General features: G+C 42.5%; 1 protein-coding gene across 1 annotated transcript; it reads left to right on the forward strand.

The window, feature by feature from the left end:
• The first annotated feature begins 1,070 nt into the window (after positions 1 to 1,070).
• LOC146974798 (E3 ubiquitin-protein ligase CBL-like) lies at positions 1,071 to 16,604 on the forward strand. Its single transcript, XM_085798442.1, has 15 exons — positions 1,071 to 1,660; positions 3,477 to 3,724; positions 5,722 to 5,868; positions 6,163 to 6,319; positions 6,824 to 6,945; positions 7,136 to 7,273; positions 8,614 to 8,701; positions 8,971 to 9,102; positions 9,839 to 10,048; positions 10,203 to 10,319; positions 10,976 to 11,265; positions 11,386 to 11,559; positions 12,589 to 12,692; positions 13,192 to 13,377; positions 14,265 to 16,604. Exons 1-15 carry the CDS (start codon positions 1,517 to 1,519, stop codon positions 14,663 to 14,665), a joined length of 2,658 nt encoding a protein of 885 aa, XP_085654568.1. The 5' UTR covers positions 1,071 to 1,516; the 3' UTR covers positions 14,666 to 16,604.
• Positions 16,605 to 20,747: the final 4,143 nt, after the last annotated feature.

Raw genomic sequence — 20,747 nt, forward strand, 5'->3', positions numbered from 1 at the left:
GGAAATGGCCACCCAGAAGCACTGCGGGCTCCAGCTGGACTGAGTCCGAGCTGCTCAGCCACCGCAGCCACTGAAATTCATCATAGTAATTAAGTGGTTGTTGATGTGAACGTCATCTCTCTGCTGTGCTGCTGCAGCTCGCATGTTGTCATAGACACCTTTAAAGGACCATACCACAGAGTTTCTGCTATGTGACTTGGGCCTTTTCTACTCATCATGCATCATTTACAACTCGCTGCTTTTCAGTGGCTGTAATGTTGTTTTATGGCTGTGAATGTACCTCTCTCAGGATGCAGCTGCTTTCCACTGATTTTACCAGATAACTGCACTCACTCAGATTTGAGTCCCCAGTTCACCTTGTCTGCAAAATCATATGGTCTGAATTTTGTTTCTTTATATGAATGTTATTATTGAGCAGTTAAATGAACAAGTAATACATAAAAAATCAAGTATTAAGAAATTGTTTTCTGGTCAATATTTTCTGAGAGCAATGAGGACTAATTTCTTTCCATGTAAAATAAACTTAATGCTGCTTATACAATTATACAATAGTAACCCACTATAATTCATAATCTTGGTTAATAAATATTATTTTACTACTTACTTTTAAAATACTTGATGGTGATACTTATTTACTTTATCTTAAAAGTCTGTAAGATATCTCTTTTTTTGGCTGTAATTGTTGTTTTTAGTTTAGTAAAAGAAAAAGTATTTGCACCTTCATTGATTCAACCTTTATTTTAATTTAGGATACACTGATGTAGCTGAAAGTGTCAGGAAACAGAAACACTATGCATTTCTTTCTTTTTTTAAGCTCAAGAAAAAACCAACAAAAACATGAAGAATGCATAAAAAGTTAAATAACAATCATAAAACAAATACTTAAGTAGGTGTGTAAAAACAGCAACATCTGTCAGTAAAGTGCGTGTATTTTAAAAATTCAAAACGCACTAAAGATGTGAGGACATGTTTACCCCTCCTGCACAGACACGTCTCATTTGTCGCATTTTCCAGCTCACTGACCGTGCCTTTATTTTGAAGGTCGCAGCCGGACATCCGTGTTTACTCTGGCTGCTGGCTCGTCGTTGGCTGGAGCTGCAGCTCAACCTGTTTGTTGATCGCTCTGTGTGGCTTATTAACACCCCGAGTCTATAATAAGCCGGGTTGATATCTCAGGGAGGTGTTTAACTTGCCTTCGCCAGGGAGAGGCAGCGACCTGTCCGACAGCAGACATAACAACATAACGACCGTGTCCTGAGCTTTGTCATCTGGAGACGGAGTCACACACTGAGGCTTTTCACATGTAGCTCGTTAGCTTAGCAGCGCCGCGTACAGTGTACACACATCCTTTTTTGTTCCGCTCCTGGACAGCCTCTGCATGACAATTTATTTCCAATGTTGAGTACAGAGAGGGCGCAGAAATAGCGGTCGTTTTAGCCGAGAAACGTGTGAGGGGAATAATACCTGGTTGTCAGCCTCCAGTCCCGGGGCTAACCCCCGGTCGCCGACCGATTTAATGGCCGGAAATCCGAGGAGGGGCGCCGGTCTCATCGGCTTGATGAAGGATGCCTTTCAGCCCCACCAGCAGCCTCTGCAGCCTCACCAACCTGCCGTGGTCGATAAGAAAATGGTGGAGAAATGTTGGAAGCTCATGGACAAGGTACTGACAATGTTATTAGAGTAAAAATATAAACCCTTATGATCATATAACACACTCACGGGACCGAAATTGTGGGCATTCAGTGCCACGTCCCTCTTTTTCATGACCATTACCGTCAAAATTGGACATGCACGTCTGAGACCTGGACTTTTATATTGGTAATACATACATTTAACCTACTGGGAAGCTGACATGTCTTGAGATTTACCTGGACTCATCCACACAGAAAGGTAGGCTATTTAGGTATTTAATTTGGCTAAATGAGTTGAGGAGCTGTCTGCTATCTCAAGTGAGAAATCTGAATCCCAAACAAACTGAAAGGCCAATACAAGCACCAAAGTATAGCCTAATAGTGTCCCTGATACTTTATCTCATTGGGATAAATTAGAGAGAATTAGGTCACAGGGACAGTAATCTGTTGATCTATTGCCATGGACTTTGCAGAAACACCAAGAGCCCAAATATCCCCAGAGAACACCCTATAATTAGTCCTATATAAAAAAGATCTATGTGTGTGCTGTGTGGGGGATAAAGGGTTGCTATTGTACAGTATACTTCTTGCTGACTGTCACTCTTGTTTATCTTTAACACGATCCTAACTGCCAGACAGAGGAGGAGAAACTAGAGAGAGAGAGATGAAGAGATGAGCGTTCACAGGAGATGAATTCAGGAGAGCAGGATTATAGAGAGAGACGGCACCAGATAAAGACAGAGGAATATAACATTACATGTCTGTGCTGTGCAAAGACGTGTCTGTGCTGCCTCATTTTCACCTACAGCGTGATGTGTCACATGTTTAGGACTGATCCCTTCTGCTGCTGAGGTTTTTATACTTCTTATACCTGGGTTGAACTTTCCTGTCCACTGGGTGGTAATGTGGTATTAGTGTTTATTGCCTTACAGCGGAGCCGTATGGTGATCGCAGGGTTATACTAGAGTTTTGTCTGAGTTTGGTCTGATGTGATGGAAGAGTGGAGCAAATGGTCTCTTATTTGCATACTTTTTCCCTATGGTCTTGATATCAGAAATATTCTCACAATCCCCATCTTGCTGTTTCGACATATCTCCAAACTGGGCCCAATAAACCTGTTAGAAAGTGTCATGTTATAAACCAAAGCAAACACTGTAACTTCGCAGTCTGTTGCTGTTACAATTTATTTATAACACCTATCGCACCGAGCTATAAAAAAAGCCCACAAACCATCATTGTTCCTGTTTTTTTACTTTGCCACGTAAAAAGTAAAATACCGAGAGAAACTGTTGCATTCTCACTCTTCAGTTAACTTAACTAAATATAGCAGGTGTGAAACACTCAAGTTGATGACATGATGTTTTAGAGAAGTTAGCCTCAAGGTAGAATGTTGGTATTTTAAATGCCAGTACGTTGTGATTAAAGTTACAGCCAATAAAGCCTAGATACTCACAATACACGTATATTAAAGTGTTATTATTGCCTTATCAACACAGTAGTATTTATAACAAAGTCATATTCGGTTGGATCATAAGCAGTTATGACTTGGATTGTGTATTGTAAAAATCCATCACAGTTTACCGACCTAGTTCATGTTCCTGCTTTGATTTACGGCCTTCTCGCTTTGTCCTCAGTTCACAGGAGATCTCTACTTTAGTGAGTGTCATGTCATCTGAGGTCATAGGAATCAATACAACATTTAAAGTACCGGTATTTTAAAGTATTGATAAAAACCAAGAATTCTCGCATCACTCCAGACCAGTAGCTGTATCCTCACAGGATGTTGTTGTCATGTTGTTTGAATGTCAAGAGTCCCACATGGCCACGACTGTGTCTCCTATCCAGGTGGTCCGTCTGTGCCAGAACCCCAAGGTGGCATTGAAGAACAGCCCACCCTACATCCTGGACCTGCTCCCGGACACCTACCAGCACCTACGCACCATCCTGTCCCGGTACGAGGGCAAAATGGAGATCCTTGGTGAAAACGAGTACTTTCGCGTGGTCATGGAGAATTTGACCAACAAGACGAAGCAGACGATGAGCCTGTTTAAAGAGGCCAAGGAGAGGATGTACGAGGAGAACTCCCAGCCCAGGTAGGATTATGCCCAGATGAAATGTCACTCATCTTTGAAGGGTGTGGTAGTACGTTTTTACATCAGGATGCAGTGAAGCAGAGGTATCAAAAGTATGTATTATATGATTTAACCACAGTTGGCTGCTGCTCACTACATTAAAGGGATAGTTCCCTATAGTCTTGGGAGTAGGTTCGTTACCTTTAATTGTCGGTGCAAGCTATTTGTAGAATGGCGGGGCAGAGCCGAGAGCTGCTCAGAGCTACGCTACGGAGGCTCATGGAATGGACAGAGTTGTTTTCGAGGTAAATTCATGCTAAACCACTGATGCGTGTTCCTGTCGGGGGCAGTTTTTCAGCAAGCAGTCTCTGCATTTGCCTCTAAAACAACTCTGTCTCATAACGTTCTGTATTATCTCATAGCTTGGTGAATGCGCAGGTCACAACTTGTTCATGAGAGCATTTTGGAGTTGTTGGATTGTGTATTTGATGAGTTTGATGAAGGAAACCAAGAAATCCCATGACCCTCCCTGGCATAGCTCTGAGCAGCTCACAGCTCTGCTCTGCCGTTCTAAAAATAGCTTGCACCAACAATTAAAGGTAATGAACCTACTCCTAATTATGGAGTAGGTTCATTATGGCAATGGGCCAATTTGCCAAAATGTTGAACTATCCCTTTAATATTAATTCACTGTCTCTATACAGGACAGAATAGCATAGCATTTGTTGATTCAGAACAAGTGGTTACATCTAAATACTGAGTGAAAACTTATTAGTCTGTTCAACTAACAAAGAAGAATTAAACTAAACCAAACTAAACTTTAAGTCGTCTCAGAGCGAGAGTCTTCTGTCCATTTAGCGTGAGTTACTGTTTTATTTCCACGAGACTATGAGAAACATAATTTAGATATGTGTCATAGTAACTCATTTAGATTGCAGTGGCCTACTTTTTGAACAGCAGTTATTCTATTAGGCCAACATTAAGTTGGCAGTGACCTATTGGTATAATTATAGTGCATGTTTGAGGCTTTAAGCAGCACAACTACAGAAAGAAACTGAAAGACATTTCCTTTTCAACGTTTCCTTGTGACACCCCACATGTCTATATAAAGTTGCAATAAAGTTTTTCCACGCTCTGTTTTTTGTACTTTCCATGATGGTGGTCATAAAACACAACTCATGACATTTGGTTGAATTAGACCTGCCTCGCAATTTGACGCCAAATAACTCTACTGTATTCTAAAGGCGTTATTAAACTGGCTCAATCACATCCACTTCCTCTGTTTCACAGAAATCCATTACTAAGCGAAAATTCATCCTTCCTGTGATTCACTCCGATTTTTATCAAGCCTTTCCACATAAACTTATTGTATTCTTATCTGTACGCTTGTTTTATCATTGTTGTAAAGCTTTTGTAAGATATTTTAGAACTAGAAAAGTCCTGACTTCCTATAGCAGAGGAGTGTCTGTGGAAGTCTGAAACCAGAAGCTACTAATGTGAGGCCAGTTGCATCAAAGGTCAAAAGAAAATGCTGTAAAGGACTGATCCCTGTCAATCAATAATCAACATTTTAACTTTTTGTCTGTAAAAATACTGACCTACAGCCTAAAACCCAAAGATATGAAGTTTCCAGTGATAGAAAATCAGAGAAGGACAGCTGTTTATTTTTAATCTATGTTTTGTTTAATCTTTATAAATCATAAAAACTTTAGAAGATATTAATTAGTGAAAAGGCAAGGGGGGAGGAGGGGGCCAACACTTAACCATTCTTATACATAACGGTTTAATAGCAGTGTCTCTGTGTTGAAAGCTGTGGTTGACCAGAAAGAATTTTAAGGAATTATTAAGATCTGCACTGTAAATACAAGTGCAATTTGCCTTGTTTAATAAAGGATAAGCACATACATGCATATTTGTTACATAACTGTAATCTTTCTGACAAGTGCTTAGACCTTAATCTGATAATGTCCTGTACTAACTTGTATTTGATTCTTTCTCTCTCTCTCTCTCCCACTCAGACGAAACCTCACCAAGCTGTCTCTGATCTTCAGTCACATGCTGGCTGAGCTAAAAGCCATCTTCCCCAACGGCCTGTTTCAGGGAGACAACTTCAGGATCACCAAAGCTGATGCTGCTGAATTTTGGAGAAGGTCATTTGGGGACAAGTAAGTTTCTACTCGTCGTCTAAAGAAGAACTAGAAGAGCTAAGTTTAGTTTGGTATTTTGAAACAGGGCACAAGTTCCTGTTGTTTATCTGTCCTGTGAACGTCTTTCTAAAACGTATCAATCGGATGTTTTTTGATGCGTTCATTTTTTTTTTGCGAGCTTGCAGTTTTGATTCTGTCTGTTGTTCTTTTTATAACGTCTGAGCTTCAGGTTTTAGAGATTGTGAGCATGGTGTACTGGTTGGCTTCATATAAAACCTGCTACTTCTGTTTACCCCCTCCCACCACCAAAAGGACCATCGTGCCGTGGAGGACGTTTCGTCAGGCTCTCCATGAGTTTCACCCCATCAGCTCAGGCCTGGAGGCCATGGCCCTGAAGTCCACCATCGACCTCACCTGCAACGACTACATCTCCGTCTTTGAGTTTGACATCTTCACCAGGCTCTTCCAGGTAAGATTCAACGACAGCCGAGTGTTTTGAGGATGTCGCGGTAAATGTCTTCATGGTTTCTGCAAGTCCATGTTGTAATACAGTGTGAGTCAAGTCTGTTTATGCACATTTCTAATCTGTAAAATGAGAGTTGCTAGGAACCACAGACACGACAAGCCAACTTCTGCTTTTAGAGAATGAAGATGTTAAAGTGTGAAGAGGAAAAGCATCAGCATTTTTAACTGTGGCCTCACGTCTCAGATTTGACAGACTGGTTTGACTCTCCTCTCCACAGTCTTTGTCGACACTTAGCTGCATTTCTTGGCTTGCTGCACTTTCTTGTTAATCAGTGGAACAATGTGGAATATTGGAAAGAGTGTGTAATGTGTCACGTGTGTGCATCCACGAGAAGCTTTGTTAGGAACGGAGACACACTTATAAAAAGTGTCCTTCTGTAGCTCTAGTGGCTATAAAACAAACAGGTGAGATGTCGATCATGAACATCCTGTGTTTTGTGTTTTGCAGCCTTGGTCATCTCTTTTAAGGAACTGGAACAGTCTGGCGGTCACACATCCGGGTTACATGGCCTTCCTGACGTACGACGAGGTCAAGGCGCGACTGCACAGGTTCATCCACAAACCTGGCAGGTGAGACACAGACGACACTGAGCTGAGAATCGCAAAATGCATTTCTCTTACTGTGAACACGGCTGGTGCAGAAACACATAAAACTACACTGAACACCAGCAGCTAAACTCCAAGATCCAACAGGCTGCCAACTGCCTTGCACATGCTGTTGCTACTGAGCTGACTGTGATCACTGTTGTCTGTCCTCCAGTTACATCTTCAGGCTGAGCTGCACCCGCCTCGGCCAGTGGGCCATCGGCTACGTGACAGCTGATGGGAACATCCTGCAGACCATCCCCCATAACAAACCACTTTTCCAAGCCCTCATTGATGGATACAGAGAGGGATTGTAAGTCCCACTGCAGCACAGTGTCAAAGCACCAATTTACCGTATATATTTTGGCGTGTACTATTTTCTAACCATATGAATGGGTCAGAGAAGATATGAGAGATTACCGTCATGACTTCAGAATGTTTAGTCGGCACAATGAAGGAATATCTTTGTTTTTGACTGTGCTCATGATGTGTGTGTGTGGGGGGACTGGAGGTCAGTGAAGCTCTGATAACTAGCTACAGAGAGGATAGAAGGTCAGAGACACAGCTGCAATCTGTTGCTCTCACACATTAGCTAAGTGTTTGCTGAGCCCAGCCTTCGAATGTGTGACTAAGAAATCCACGTGGAACAGTTACGACATTGTTTATGTCTGTCGTGTTCATTATAAACAGAGCACGCATCACTGCAGCCCTGCAGTGTGACTCCACTGTACGCACCACTGTACTAAAGAGGCGTCTGAAGCACCCAGCAGAGTCACATACAGCAACAGACGTCATCAGCACGGAGTAGCGTTTTGTCAATGACTTCATTTTCTTTTTACATTCATGGGCAGGGCTTCCCAAAGCTCTCCACGCCAAAGCATCAGCTACAATCATGGACCCTATTGCAAACCCCCTTGACAAGAATACGCAAATGGAAAAAAACAAACAGGCAATAGAAAGAGCAATGCAATGCAAAAAATATTTCTAAATTATACTAAATACACTTATCATAATGCACACACTTTTTTTTTTTTTTACTGAATCTTCTCTTATTTTCCTTTCATTTTGCTGAGGACCCCCTAGTGTCCCCTGGCTGCCCCCCTCTGGTGTGCAGCATGCCAGCAACGCTCCGCCTTAAACACAGCTTTCATGTACCAAACATTCCTGTGGCCATGAAAGGTGGCTGTACGCGAGGTTGTGGCTCGCTGCTTGGTGGAGAACAGCAGCTGTTTTTAGTTTGGACTCAGAACAGCTACAATGACCAAATGTATCAGAGCCTCTAGAAATAACTGCAGAAGAAACCTCCTCACTGCTGTAGATCAGCGTGTTGCAAATTTATTGTTAACTCAACTAACTAAATATATAGTGTGTCAACAAAATAAGGCCAAGTATGAATGTTTGTAAGCAACTTTCAGTGGGTATGAGATACTACTACTACTACTACTACTACTACAGTTAAAATATGTGTACCATTCAGCTGAGGCAGGTGTGATCTTAAAGCAGCTCTGCTTTAAGATCCGCCGCTCTCATATTTTTAGATAAACAGTAGGGGAAAAAAATATGTTTATGAGCATTTCAGTGACTTTTAGCTCAGCAATGAAGACTTGTATGATACTCAGCTGTGTGTGTTTAACATATGCGGTCTGTCTGTAGCTATTTGTTCCCAGATGGCCGTGCACAGAACCCAGACCTGACCGGGTTGTGTGAACCTTCACCACAAGACCACATCAAAGTTACTCAGGTTTGACCTCATTTGTGTATTTTTGTTTTCAAATCTGAAAGCCGGGCAACCATTTTCTTGTTTGTCAGGAAACCTGATTTAGGACAAACATGTGCATTTGTCACACTAAAAAAGAAGACAATACAAATTGACCATGTTACTGCCTGGTAGAAGTAAACAGACAAAAACATTGAAGTAGAAGACATTAGAAAAACAATGAATAAATGAATAAAACACAACTTGTCTCTTCCATATAAACATGCCTGTCTCCTCCACTTGTGTCCCTACAGGAGCAGTATGAGCTGTACTGTGAGATGGGCTCCACCTTCCAGCTTTGTAAGATCTGTGCAGAGAACGACAAGGATGTGAAGATCGAGCCCTGCAGGCACCTCATGTGCACTTCCTGTCTGACTGCCTGGCAGGTGAGGCTGCAAAGTTTCAACACACTGGTTTGTCTCGGGGGAAGTTTGTCTGTCTTCTGTTTGCTGCTCAGCCTTAAAACTCCATTTTGCTTTAAAATATTCATGTTTACTGATTAATATCGGCCCAACTGTTTTTGTGTTTACCTTTAATTCTGGTGGCGTTCAGTTTCCTCCGCTGCAGAGAGGACCAGTTAATCTTGCAGATCTTATCTTAAAATATCTTCTCTTTTATACTTCCTCATATCTTAGTAAGAAGTGCCAAAGTTCTTTGATCGTATCTCATATTTAAATTTTCTATTTGTTGCCAACGGAAACTCAACACTTCCTCCAGTCAGTGTTTGCTTGCTCCTGTCTTGATAAATGCAGAAGAAATGTGTTATGTATTTCAACAGCGCTGGTTCCTTTAGAATGGGCTGTATATGGCTTTCGAAATGCTGAATTTATTCAATAATTATTTAGAAATTGCTTCCTATTTGCCATTTTTAAGTTACCGTCAATAAAACACTCAACACTTCTTGCGTTAATGTTTCACAATAGAAGCCTGAAGCCAAAGGCAAGTGATCCACAGAGGCTTTTCATCTGAAGCACATACACGATGAATTTATCAGATGCAGATATTGCATCATAGACTTTGCTAAAAAAAGCAAAAGCTCTTACACTTTGATAGATGCCAGTGGGAGGTCTTTTTCTTACTCTTATTCCCTGCTTTTTTAAAATGTGAAACGTGCTCCGTCAGGAATCCGAGGGTCAGGGCTGCCCGTTTTGCCGCTGTGAGATAAAAGGCACGGAGCCCATCGTGGTGGACCCCTTCCACCCGAAGGCCAGCGGGGCTTCCTTCGCCGGCTTCCAGGGGTCCAGCAGAGCAGAAGCAGCTGCAAACGACGAGGAAGAAGATGAGCGGCTGGAGGACCAGCACCTCGTCATGAGCAGGCTGGCCTGCACCAAGGTAAGATATGTAGTAGGAGTGGACCGACAACTCACCTGGTTCCATTTAGGACCGTTTTAGTCAGGACTGACTAGATTAGATTATCATTAATCGTTAAATTTAAAGCTCACTGCTGGTTCCATTCAACATCTTGTGTGTGTGTGTGTGTGTGTAGGTTGAGCGTCCACCATCTCCAGTGTCTCAGCTGCCTCCGGTGCCCCCCCGCCTCGACCTCTTGCAGCAGAGACCCTCCACCTCCCATGGTGCACTGGGCCAGGGAGCCACAGCCAAGGTAAATGTGTGTGTTGAAAACACTCTCCTATTTAAGAGGAACTATACAGGATTTGTAGCTTAACTATTCTACATTTTAACTTTAATTAAACAGCTTTGGGGTAATTGTGATGGCTAATAAATGGCCTCACTTGTTACCAGGGAGAATGGAGGCTCTCTACCTTCCACTGGGTGTCACTTATTGCGTCTTCTGCCTGAAAACCAACCTTACAAGATCGGTGCCGCCGCCCCAGTGTCCCAGCTCTCATCTCTGCTCACTGCAACACAAACACGCCCCGTAACCTGTAGTCTCTTGTTTATGACAGATTAAACTACACAAATATACATGTCGTAACATTGTATATGATATATAACGTTATGTATTGCTCTACTGATTGATTTGCCAGCTTCGTTGTAAACAATTGCACACTGCCAGGATGAGGGTTAGCAAAACAGCGGAAAAGTGGCCGGTGCATATGAGTACTAGATATCACACATGTGCATGAATCTAGAAGTCATGTTCCAGTATAACAACTGTGTGCATGTAAGATGGAGATAAGTAAGTGAGTCCTCAGCAGTATAGAAGCCAAGGATGTGTGTGTGTGTGTGTGTCCGTCCTCATGTCTCTGCTGGTCAATAACTATCAATATTCACCACCCACTCCCACCTTCTCTCCAGATTTCAGCCACTCACAGAGACAAGCCTCTACCTCTGCCTCCTGCCCTGAGAGAGCTGCCCCCTCCTCCCCCTCCAGAGCGCCCCTCCTTGGTCGGCCAGGACTCCAGGCTGCAGAGGAGACCCCTGCCCTCCACCCCCGACCAGGCCGCCTGGGCTTCCAACTACATGGTCCCACGTCCTGCAACCAAGGCCCCGTCGGCTCTGTCCTCCCCCGCTCAGAGCCTGGAAGCCAGCGGAGAGGGCAGCAAACCCCAGTCGGCCACCAACGCCATCTACTGTCTGGCTGCGAGGTGTGGAGCTCTGCCGCTGATCAATACATTTGATTTTAACAAACTACAAAAGCAAAAAAAAAAAAAAAAAAAAAGAGAGAGAGACAATCATTATGCTCTGTGTTGTCGTCATGTGATCAGGTCTCTGCCGGCGTCAGCGGGGCTGAGTGGGGAGAGGTCGTCGTCTGACGGTGAGGAGAACGAGTACATGAGTCCCACCTCGCTCCCAGCCACTGGTGCTCCCTGGGTCATAACGGGCTCCTTGGTGCCTCCACCTCCACCTCCGGCCCAGACCAACCAACACAACGACACCAGGTAAACAAATCTTGTGCGGGGGTCTTATGTCTTATGTTTATGTTCTTATGTCTGTATGTAATTGTGGTGTATGAAATGTGGGAATGTATGTTAATGTATGTAAGTTGCACTTCTCGAGGCCACTCTGTACGAAATCTATCTATCTATCTATCTATCTATCTATCTATCTATCTATCTATCTATCTATCTATCTATCTATCTATCTATCTATCTATCTATCTATCTATCTATCTATCTATCTATCTATCTATCTGTCTATCTGTCTATCTGTCTATCTATCTGTCTATCTATCTGTCTATCTGTCACACTATCATGCTGCTACTCTGCTATTTGATCAGATCCCAAAAGCTGATTCACTGCAGATCCTGGTGATAACTGCATGAATAAGCTGGTTTATAGGTGCTAATAATGGATTACATGCTGTGTTAGTGTGTATGGATGATGGTGTCAGGGTGCTGCAGTAAATGCTGCAATCGTGTATCAGGAGCAGTAATTTTTATGTCCACCAGGGAGCTCTGGAGCCTCAGTTTCGTTTGTCCAGCGTTGCCCACCCCTCAAACCCACAAACACCTCCTCCCCTCTCACTTACTTGCGGTTTTTCTCCCCCTTGAGTAAATGTTTCAAAGGAGACGAAGCAGAAGCTGTGCTGGAGAAAAATTTCTCTTTGATGAAATGATGACAGAGTGTAAAATCAAGACCAGAATCCACACACCACAGCAGGAATGAACAGAATCACTCGTGGTGGTGTGAGCTGTATGATGGGCTACGAGCTGAAAATGTGAAAACTTCTCGAGTTGTGTCAATAAATGATGTGAAGAAGTGTTGCTGGTATTTTGTCATAGCGCAAACTCAAGAGTTTTAACCTCATAATAGAATCAGAATAAATGATTTAGCTTCTAGTCCTAACTCAAGAGCAGCCAGTTGTCTGTAGATCCAGATTAAACTTTCATTTCCAGACAGGACTAGAGCCATAACTAGTTAATATCTGACTAATAGTGGCACTGCTTAATGATTTTGTTTTCTCTGCAGTGAGGGAGCTGAGAGTGACTCCGAGGATCCTCAAGTCTACGAGTCCATGTGTAACATCCAGGCCCAGGCCGGTTCGTCTGAGACGGCACAGACCTCAGATCTGGGTAACAACACACCAACATATACAGTAACAGTCAATGGACAAAATAAAGGAGAATATTTACCTCATCAATTTAAAGTCTATTTTTATTTTTTCTTGTACCAGTATTATACTGGCTCTGAGCCCCGAGTACAAGGACTCAATACAGTTGTTATAATTACTGGGTACTTAGTAGATATACTAAAGTAATTAATCATTATTTACTGTTGAATAATTTTTATGAGCCTCATAAATCCGAATAACAATGTATAAAGAAAGAATAAACTTGATTTAGAAAAATGTGGTGGTTAAAGTACAGCCTCAACATTCAGCCTCAACATGAACTGAACATGTGAAATAAGGCAAGGCAATTTTATTTATATAGCCCATTTTTACAAACAGTTTGTCTCAAAGGGCTTTACATAGCATCGATAAGGTTTTTAATTCCACAGCGACGATGTTAAAGCTATTTTATATCCTGTTTCCTTTGTCTCCTCATCACTCACTGTGTGTTTGTTTTTCAGACCTCCCTCAGCGAGCAGCTGTGGACTCCCAGGACAAGACGGAGGAGACCAGTGTGGAGGAAATCTACGAGTACGACTGTCCCAGACCCGTCGTCCCTCAAGCCCCCGCCAGACGAACCTTGTCCGACATGAGCGCTCCCTCTGCCGCCTTCAGCACCCTCAGCCTGGACGCTGCCGTGGAGACAAGTATGTGGAGGGTTATTTTAGATGCGTAGACATGTGTAGCCATGGGCACAGAGGCAGAAAGCCCAAATTTGTATTTTAATTTTGTGAAATGCCAGTAACCAACCATCGCTATGACAACCTGCTACTCTTGATATTCTCATCCACACTTGGTGTTGCCACAAAACCTGAATCCACCGTGTGAGTGTGAACTACATCTGTTCCCTCTTCTGTTTAACCTTCCTCTGGTGTTCGGGTCACCAGAGACCCATTTTCAAGTTTTAAATGCATAGAAGTACCACATAAATGTGTTTATAGAATCAAGACTTTTTGACTTTGTCAGGAACCTCTACACAAAATAAAACAAACAAAAAATTTTCACAAAGTTCTAAAATGCTCTGGTGTTAGGGTCAGTTTTGACCCAGTTATAATGATAAGAACAATAATTACAGTTAAAACTGAAATCCTAAGTGCAAAACAAACCTTTTCATGGATAAGGAAGCCTAACAACATAACCAAGAGATGAGAAACAAATGGGATGATAAATAATTGTTTTTAGTGTGTTTTACAGCTGATTGAAGACTCAGGTCAAAACTGACCGTAACACCATAGATGGTAGCAGAAAGCTGACAAGAGGAAGGGTACATTGAAGCCAAGGGTCATACTGACAAAAAAGGCCCAGGGGCCCAAACCCAAAAATATTAAAGCCAATATTTTCATGGATAAGGAAGCCTCACAATGTAACCAAGAGAAGAAAAACAAATTGGATGAAAAAAAAATGTATTTAGTGTATTTTACAGCTGATTTAAAATACGGGTCAAAACTGACCCGAAACACCATAGATGGCAGTAAAAAGCCAACAAGAAGAAGGTTAACACTGTTCTCACATTGACTCCCCTGTGTGTTTCCAGGTATGTTCGCACCAGTCGACCCCCCCGTCTCCCGCCCCCCCAAGCCCCTCCCCCGGCGAGCCAACTCCGACCGACGGCCTCGTCCTGTCAACCGTGAATATTCCGCTCCGCTGCCGGAGCTCCCCGGTACCTCCGCTGCCCCTTCCCCTCCTCATACACCTCCTCCTCCTCCTCCTCCTCCTTCCTCCTCATCCTCATCCTCACCTTCTTCATCTTCTGCGGCGGCGGCGGGCCCCGGCAGCCTGGCCCTCAACGGGGAGATCGAATGCCTGATGTCTCAGGGCTACTCCATCCAGGACATCCAGAAGGCCCTGATGATCGCCCAGAACAACCTGGAGACGGCCAAGAACATCCTGCGCGAGTTCGTCTCCATCCCCTCCACGGCGCACATCGCCACATAGTCGCCACGGCGGCGGCGGCGGCGGCAGGTCGTCCTCTTGTCTTCGTCTCTGTCTCCACTCTGTGCCATTATCATTGGATAGCATTTACCAAGCACTTTTCCCGCAGGGCCAAAAGGCTTCACTCTGTGGAGCAGCGCTGCGTTCAGGTCGTATCAGAGGATGATGGAGATCACAGCAGCTGCTTCAACGTTTTTACCCTTGAAATACACACAACAGGAGGAATTAGGGGGTGAAATACTTCTGGACTATTGTCACGCTGCTCAGATTCTCAGAGTTTGTTTGAAGGAGCAGCTCAGGCTCAGATCTGATAGGACCTGAACGCAGCGTCGAAGGTGAGCTCTCTGTAGTGAAGCGTTGACCCCCGCTCTACTTGGTTGAGGTCGACTCTTGCAGTGGCAGTGCACCCCCCCCCCTCTCTCTCATTAAGCTACGTGTTGTTGATCAGTGGAGGCATCGTCGTGGATCGCTGTGTTTTTGACTCGGCCGCTCAGTTTGGTGCTTTTACAGGCTTACTGGCAAAAAAAAAAATAATTGTGGCGTACGAATATGTAGCGACATGAGTTCGGTCGGAAATGTAGTGAATAACCCCCGTGGCGTGTGAGTGTGCGTGCGTGCGCGTGTGCTCATGCTGAAGAAAGTGAATGTTGAGTTGCAGTGCAGTATCGCAGGGCTTCACGTCGTACGCGTCACTGTGGCTCGCTCCGTTTTTCGATGGTTCTTTGACAAGTTGAACACGACTCCATATCTCCTCGCAGCTCCCGGATCAATGATGGTTCTATAATGAAAATAACAAGTTTAATGTTTAAGTACTCTCATAACGTGTCGTGCTGTGTGTGGTACTAATAATGGCTGAATTTTCCGAGAAGTGCGTTCTGTCATTTAACTCCTGGTTTCCCCCGCCGCCTGGCGGAGGTGGCCTCTCACTGAAGGCTCATGTATTTAGTCAAAAGCTTATGTATACTCGTATAGTTTCTTACTAAAAGTGAAAAGACTTTAACGCGAACTGGTAGATTTCCTCTCTCATGTATTTATGTACCACATCTCCACCCAGAGCAGCTTGGCTGGGTGTCGTGAAAAATCGAAATTGAAGGGATTTACACTGAGCTCTGAAGCAAAAGACTGAAGGTGGTGTGATGTGGTGTGGACTCAGGTACTCCGGGGGGGTTGTACGTACTGATGAATGAATGAACAGATGCTGGGATGATGTGATAATGTCGACGGTGTTGTGGACTCATGACACGTTCGTACAGAGACATTCCACTGATTGAAATTTCTTGCTTTTCGTTTCCTGACTCGCATCAGATTCACCACAGAACCTGCTCCACTTCTTTTTTTTTTTAAATCTTTTTTTTTTATTATCTCAGTATTAGACCCCGACACTGACTTCTTCTCATTTCGAACTCAATGATTATCTGCACCACCATAAGATCAGAGTTTTTATTTGTTTGTTTACACTGTATAAATTACAAATTACAAATTATAAACAAGTTATCACACAGTTTTCCTACACTAATGCAGCCTCCCTATTTGGCAAGATCAAGTTAATGGTTACTACTGTTTTCAAATGGTAAAAGGAGCCTCATAATAACTCATTAATAAACACTTCACAATAAGACTCATTTAACAACTTATAAATAAGTAAGTAATTCAATGATTAGCTCCAACATTAATTTGATTTTGCCAAATAGTGAGCCCGCATCAATGTATGAAAACTATTATAGCTTATTTATAGTTGTTTATTTGTGTTTTGGATTCAGGATAGTCTAATTGTAAAGTGGTGCCAATAATAATCACAGACTACAGCCGTCTGACTGAGCCTGGACATGTCAGTTACTCAGCATCTCATTGAAGTGTCAAAAATACTGTCAGTGTGCAACCTTATGTTTAATTTAAAATGATATAATTAGTTTGTTAATCAATAGAAAAGTAATCTGCAGCTGTTTTAATAATTGATTCATTATTTAAGAGAAATATTCTCAGCTTCCAGTTTGCTCTTTTATTTGCCTTTGGCGACAGTGAATGAACAGTCTTGGGTTTGGAGTGTTGGTCAGACATCAGCTCAGGCTTTACAGGCGTATTTAGACACTTTATATTATATTTTTATAGACTGTCAGTTGCTCCAGACTGTAATGTCGCAGAAACTATTCAATGAACTGCTTGGAACTAGCTGCAAACCTTCATGGTCTCCAGAGGATGAATTCTGATTGTTCCTTTTGCTCCACCTTCAGCTGAAGTTTGTCTCACATTTTGGTTTATGGTCAAATTCCTGCAGTCCCAGCTGCACTTTGTGTTTACTGTTTTTAAAAGAAAAATCATACCTGTGAAGCTTTAGTCTTGTCCTTGCAAGCGTGTTAGCACAGTGATGTTAGCATTTAGCTCAATGCACACTAGCCAGCGTGGCTGTTACCTCTTGAGTCTCATTATTTGCCAAGAAGATTGTGAACCACCTTGTGAGACTTGATCATGGTCAGTCTTTGTGTGAACAGTTTGATGATCTGCTGAGTGACTGACTGTCAATGCTGCAGTCGGATCAGGACTGGTCCAGTCCTTAACCCCAAGTCTTCATGTGGACCATGTGTCCAGAACCTGTCAGCGAACAGTAAACTACCGGGGCTGTGGTCGGTTCTGAAGCTGTGGACTTTACTCAGGTGTTGAGACTTTGTCTCCAGTGGACCAAGAATGAGCAGCTGTCCCTCCCAGGCACCACACCTTTACCTTGACGATGCATCGGCCTATCAGAGGCTTTGATGTCGTCCACACCAGGTCTCGTTTATTAAGCTAACCACACATTTAGAGCAAAGATGAAAAGACGTCAGAGTCATCAAAGCAGGGACTCTCATTGATCTGATCTGAGTGCAGCGCTCCATCAGTGCAGAATACAGATGTACAGTACATCCCTGTGAGCGGAGGCCCTCAGTAACGTGCACAGTTAGACACACTGCCAGACGCCAGACGAGGCCGAGCTCCTCGTTTCCACTTTCACACACTAACAGGAAAAACGGCCTCTCCAGTTTCCTGTTTCACTATGAGTGCAATTTCTCCTTTTTGTTCTTGTCCAGAATAGACCCTTAGTGGTCACATGATTTCTGCAGTAACACACTCAGTAAATGTGCCTTCTGTCAATCCCAACCTGCACATGACAGCAGAGAAACCAAAACACTCCACATTTACTGCTTAAATGAAGTGGAAATCTACACAGCTTTGTTTTTTTTTTTATTACTGGAGGTGTTTTCTGACTTTTTTTTGTTTGTTTGTTTCATTCAGTGACAAAGTTTGGAGTTGGTTCTTAACACAAGGTCATTTGGCAGAATCACTGGAGGTATCAAAACTGCTGATTACAGTCCAAACAATTCATTTCAGACAATTAAATATATATAAAGTAATTACGGAAACCTGTTATTTAGTGCCCCCTAGTGGACACATTGTAGAATAGCAGCACAGGGCAGCACAGTCAATCCATCGAAGGGGAAAGATAAAAGAATGATTTAGTTTTCTTGCAATTATGAGGTACTATTCACTAATTCTAATAGATACGCTTTCATAATAACAAATCCATTTTTGTTTTGCATTTAATGAACATGCTACTTTAATTGGGTTTCTCTGTGCTGCAGTCTCCGTCACTTACTGTGCAACCTACTTGTCAGGCTATTGTAATACAGGTTTGAAATTGAAATATGTTGTTTTAAATAGACGCCTCCATGCTCTTGATAACAGAAAACAAACGTACGATAGATACATTGATGTGAAGCAGAAAGAAAAAGTCCTGACGGGCCGTGTTGGAACTGTAAAGTGTAGATTGATCTGGTCCCTGCAGACTGAGGTCTCTGGGTCTGTCTCGCTGTGAGTCCATAACAAATCTTACAGCTTTAATTGCCCCGGACCAAAAGCATTTCAAAGCAGCGAGCTGCCCCTTCATGTTGCCTCCTCAGCTCGTTGTGATATCCAGAGGATGTGTCGTCAGTCCTTTGGCTTCGTGCTCTCTTGATCTCAGCGTTTGAACACTAACAGGGACTAACTCTTGACCATCAAAGTGCCGCTGTGTGAGGACTTGAGGCTGACAACACTGCCAGAGGCTCTGCTGGCTCTCACAACACACACACACACACACAGACACACACACCAACATACACACTCCCCCTCAGAGTCACTGGTTAATGATTTTATGTGGTATAATCATGTTAACTAGCCTTTCAACAGGAACTTGCCTACTAAAAAGTTGTCTTCATGGCTTTGTTATTGCCTGTGTAAATATGATTTTATTTATTGTCTTTTTAATATCCTCAGCATTCATTGTGTTGCCATGTTTTCATGCCTAAGCCATTAAGATTTTTAATTAAACAGTATTTTCTTTAACATTTGATGTTCTATGTGGTTTGTCTGACGTGACTCGGCTCTCCAGTCGTCCTCTGTATTCTAATGAAATTCACTCAACACTTGTCTTAAATAGAGGTGGAACCAAACTGATCAATATCAGTATCAAATCCAAATTTGGTATTATTTATTTATGACGGCCCAGATCCACATCACCTACCCAGATCCCACTCTGTAGTTCCTGTAAACAGACAAAAAACATGGAGCAGCAAACACTTAGTGAAGCTTTCTAACCTTCAGGAGGCCACGCAAAGGCCTCGGACTACATTTAGTTTGAATGTATTTATTTATTTATTTAGCTTAAGTAGCACTGCAACTTTGTGTAACCTTAAAACATAATACCATCAGTGCCAATAATAATAATAATAATAATAATGACAATAATGATAACTAAAAACATATATTCATGTGAAAACATTAGGACACCCCATTTGGTTTATGCCAAACATGTCCTCTCTTCTGTTCTGGTGCCCAAATAATTCAGTTCTCAGACTCATCTGTCCAAAGAACATTGTTCAAGAAGACTTTGTCTACGTTTTCTCTGGCAAACTTCAGTAGAGCTCTTTCAGAGATTCCTCCTTGCACATCTCCCATGTGAGTTAAAGTAGTTGTTCAGGCATGTACTTTCACATCAGCAGTAGGAGCCTGCTCTAGGTCCGTGATGACATTTTAGGGTTTTTGGAGACTTCTTTTAGCATCTTGCAGTCTGCTCTTGGGGTGAACTTGCTCAGACGGCCGGACCTGGGCATGTTGGCAGTTGTTTTGAATGTCCTCCATTTGTAGACTATTTTCTGGACAGTGGAACAGCTGATTTCGAATAGTTTTGAGATCTTTTTAAATACCATACCAGACTTATAAGCTGTTAGAATCGTCTTTCTGAGGGCCTCAGACAGCTCTTTCAATCTTACTATCTCACTCCCATGTTTAGATCATGTGCACCTGATGTGCTTCACCTGTGTGGTTTTAGCCATTTTAAGTGGGAATAAATGTGGGGGTGTCCTTACTTATTCCTCACCAAAAATTGCATTTGCATTGCTACTGAAATTACATTTTACAGAAAAAGAGTCTTTTCATCATTTTAAATGGTTGAGTTATATTATTGAATCTCCCAGTATTATTAAAATGTATATTAAATGTCCATGTGTCCAAATATGTTAAAAAACACACAGGCTTTCATATGGTGTCCTAATTTTTTCACACGACTGTACATGTATATCTGAATCAGTGTTAGTATCAGACTGGGATCAGAACTGAGAAAAAATGGATCAGTGCATCTGTAAAGTCTGAAAGAGTCCATAGATCTAAACAACAATGGAAGTAAATATTATCACCTACATGTTTTAGGTATCTTGTTGTAAATGTTTAGTCTTTAAACTTTAATTAAACCGTGATGTGATGCAGTGGACCACGCACCGACTGCTAAGTGATGGTGTGTTAGTGTGTTTCCAGTGCATCATTATTCACATCTAAATCAAAGACTAGAGTCCTCGTCACACGTGTACAGTGTTTGATACTAACAGGAGGTTAAAATAATCAAAGGTGCAGCTCAGCTTCATCAGTTAAGGTTGACAGGTTTAATTGTCTGCCATTTCCAGTATAAATATACTAAGTTTTCTAGCCTGTTCCCCATTTACTCCAGAGGCTGAGCCTGTCTTCACCTGGAGTTGTGCTCTTCATGCTAAATGAGCGGGGGAATGGCTGATTTGTTTTG

The sequence above is a fragment of the Trachurus japonicus genome, chromosome 14 (genome assembly GCF_045865225.1).
Source record: "Trachurus japonicus isolate A0001 chromosome 14, Traja_1.0".
Lineage (NCBI taxonomy): Eukaryota > Metazoa > Chordata > Actinopteri > Carangiformes > Carangidae > Trachurus > Trachurus japonicus.